At 50.7% G+C, this 2188-nt stretch overlaps 2 protein-coding genes across 2 annotated transcripts, besides 3 other annotated features; both read right to left on the minus strand.

Moving 5' to 3' along the window:
- Nucleotides 1-924, minus strand: Tc00.1047053508807.5 (glycosyl transferase; the record flags this gene model as incomplete). The annotated part of the gene is made up of 1 exon (XM_797547.1): nucleotides 1-924. A coding segment is annotated over one exon (924 nt), but the record flags the coding sequence as incomplete, so codon positions are not given.
- Nucleotides 1-2188: a sequence feature (heterozygous, Esmeraldo-like haplotype).
- Nucleotides 1145-1172: a sequence feature (AT_rich).
- Nucleotides 1276-1319: a microsatellite.
- Tc00.1047053508807.10 (ATP-dependent Clp protease subunit, heat shock protein 100, putative) lies at nucleotides 1416-2188 on the minus strand (the record flags this gene model as incomplete). Its single annotated transcript, XM_797546.1, has 1 exon — nucleotides 1416-2188. A coding segment is annotated over one exon (773 nt), but the record flags the coding sequence as incomplete, so codon positions are not given.

Consider the following 2188-nt stretch of genomic DNA (forward strand, 5'->3'; position numbering starts at 1 on the left):
TTTCAGCAAATAAAACCACTCAAGCAGGGACGGGTTCACACGTGTTGCCACGCCATAAATACTCGAGACAACCCTCCTTGATATCTTTGGGAAAATACCACGAAAAATGTCACTATAGCGTGGCGTATAGACAGCCTGTGTAACGTACAGTTTTGAAGGCACGCCAGTCTGTGGATACTTTAGATCGTCCAGTAGCAAATTATTGAGGGCCTCCAGCAGCTTCCTCAACGAATTCTCATTTACCCATCGAGATACCATACATTTAGAGCGAATCCGCGCCGCGGGGTATGGCAACTCATCCTCTCCACTGCTCACCACAAGAAAGATGCGACGCCTGCGCGAGACCCTCCACAACATTTCCAACGGCATTGTGAGCGGCACATCGACGGGTATAAAGCGATCTGAAAGGCGTTCCAACTCCTTGAAGAACTTACCCTTCCCGTCACTGTCATCCGTGAGATATAGGTGTTGAAAATCAAGCACGATAAATTCATTCGCAGAAAGGGGGTCATTGAGAAACGCCTTCACATCTTCAAGCACATCAGCCAGAGGCACAGAGATTTGATGGTGTAATGTGTACAGTCGGCTGGCGTCCTCTGGGTTTGTCGCAACGCGCAGGTCCAGATAGCGCACACCGTAGTCCAGCTGCGCGCGTACAGACATCCATTGACACCTTGACCAAGATGCACAGATCCCACGAAAAAGTAAGCGTGACAGAGAAGCAAACACCGAGTCACCAAGAAGAAACCCCGGCGCGTCCGCACCAAATGGTGAATCCTTGCGAACGCCGTACGATGCCGCGTCGTGAGAGCCCACAAGACACACCTGTGTTATGGCCATTTCGCCAATAAACGAGCGCAGGTCATGCATCCAGCTCTGTGGATCCCACGCGGTATTTGTGAAGTCGTCACTCTCCGGCAGCATGTATAGCAGGAATCACGAGTGCTGGCGCCAAACATCCCACAAAGCAAAAAAAATGAAATGAAGGTAGACACACACAAAAATAGAAAAAGGAAGGACACACCATGGGCCATGAAAACAAAAACAAAAATTGATTCAGGCATACCACGCCAGGCAGCAGCCACATAAGAAACCACTCCACTCCTAACCGTTTTTCCCGTTTCTGTTTATCCTGCGTGTGTACTAAAAAAATAGATATAATAATATATATTGAGGTGGAATAACAATAACACCGTAACACAAGCCGGTCCCCTGACAGCAGTGGTTTGCCCAGCGATCATGCCCACAATGAGAAAGGGAAAAGCAAAGGGACTCAATAATAATAATAATAATAATAATAATAATAATAATAAATAATACCTCAAATAAAAACCACAATAAAAAACAAAAACAAACAAACGTCTTTTTTTCCCCCCTCCACCCACACCACTCCTCGTGAATTTGGAGCCCAAACTTCACTCCGACAAAGACGAGCGCTTAACGCTGAAGGCAAGTTTGCCCTGGCTGCTGTTCACCAACACCCTCACAGTGCTGTTCGGCGGAAGCTGCTGCGCAAGAATCATGCGGCTCACCTCGGTGGTGATGTATTTTTCAACCCAGCGGCGCAGCGGGCGGGCGCCCATTTCGGCATCAAAGGCTTTCTCCAGAACAAAATTTTTCGCCTCATCGGTCACTTCCAGCAAGATGTCCTGGGACTTCAGCCGTCCGTTCACCTCCGCAACAATAAGGTCAATGATTTCGTGAAGCTCCCCAAAGCCCAGCCTGCGAAAAAGTACAATGTCGTCAAGGCGGTTGAGAAATTCCGGGCGGAAGTAGCTGCGCACCACCTGCCAGACCTTCTCACGCGTCGCCTCCCATCCCTTTGGAGAATTCCCCACGTGGACAAGGTGCTCAGACCCGAGGTTGGACGTCATGACGACGATGGCATTGCTGAAATCAACGGTCCTTCCATGCGAGTCCGTCAGCCGGCCGTCGTCCAGCACTTGCAGCAACACATTGAACACAGATGGGTGTGCCTTTTCCACCTCGTCAAGCAGCACCACTGTGTGCGGGCGACGGCGCACGGGCTCCGTCAGCTGCCCGCCTTCCTCGTGACCCACGTAACCCGGTGGTGCCCCAATGAGGCGAGCGACGGCGTGCTGCTCCATGTACTCGCTCATGTCAATGCGCACCATATGCTTCTCGTCGTCAAAGAGCTCTGCCGCAACCGCCTTCGCAGCTCCGTTTG

The sequence above is a fragment of the Trypanosoma cruzi genome, genomic scaffold, assembly GCF_000209065.1.
Source record: "Trypanosoma cruzi strain CL Brener 1047053517067 genomic scaffold, whole genome shotgun sequence".
NCBI classification, from domain to species: Eukaryota; Euglenozoa; class Kinetoplastea; order Trypanosomatida; family Trypanosomatidae; genus Trypanosoma; species Trypanosoma cruzi.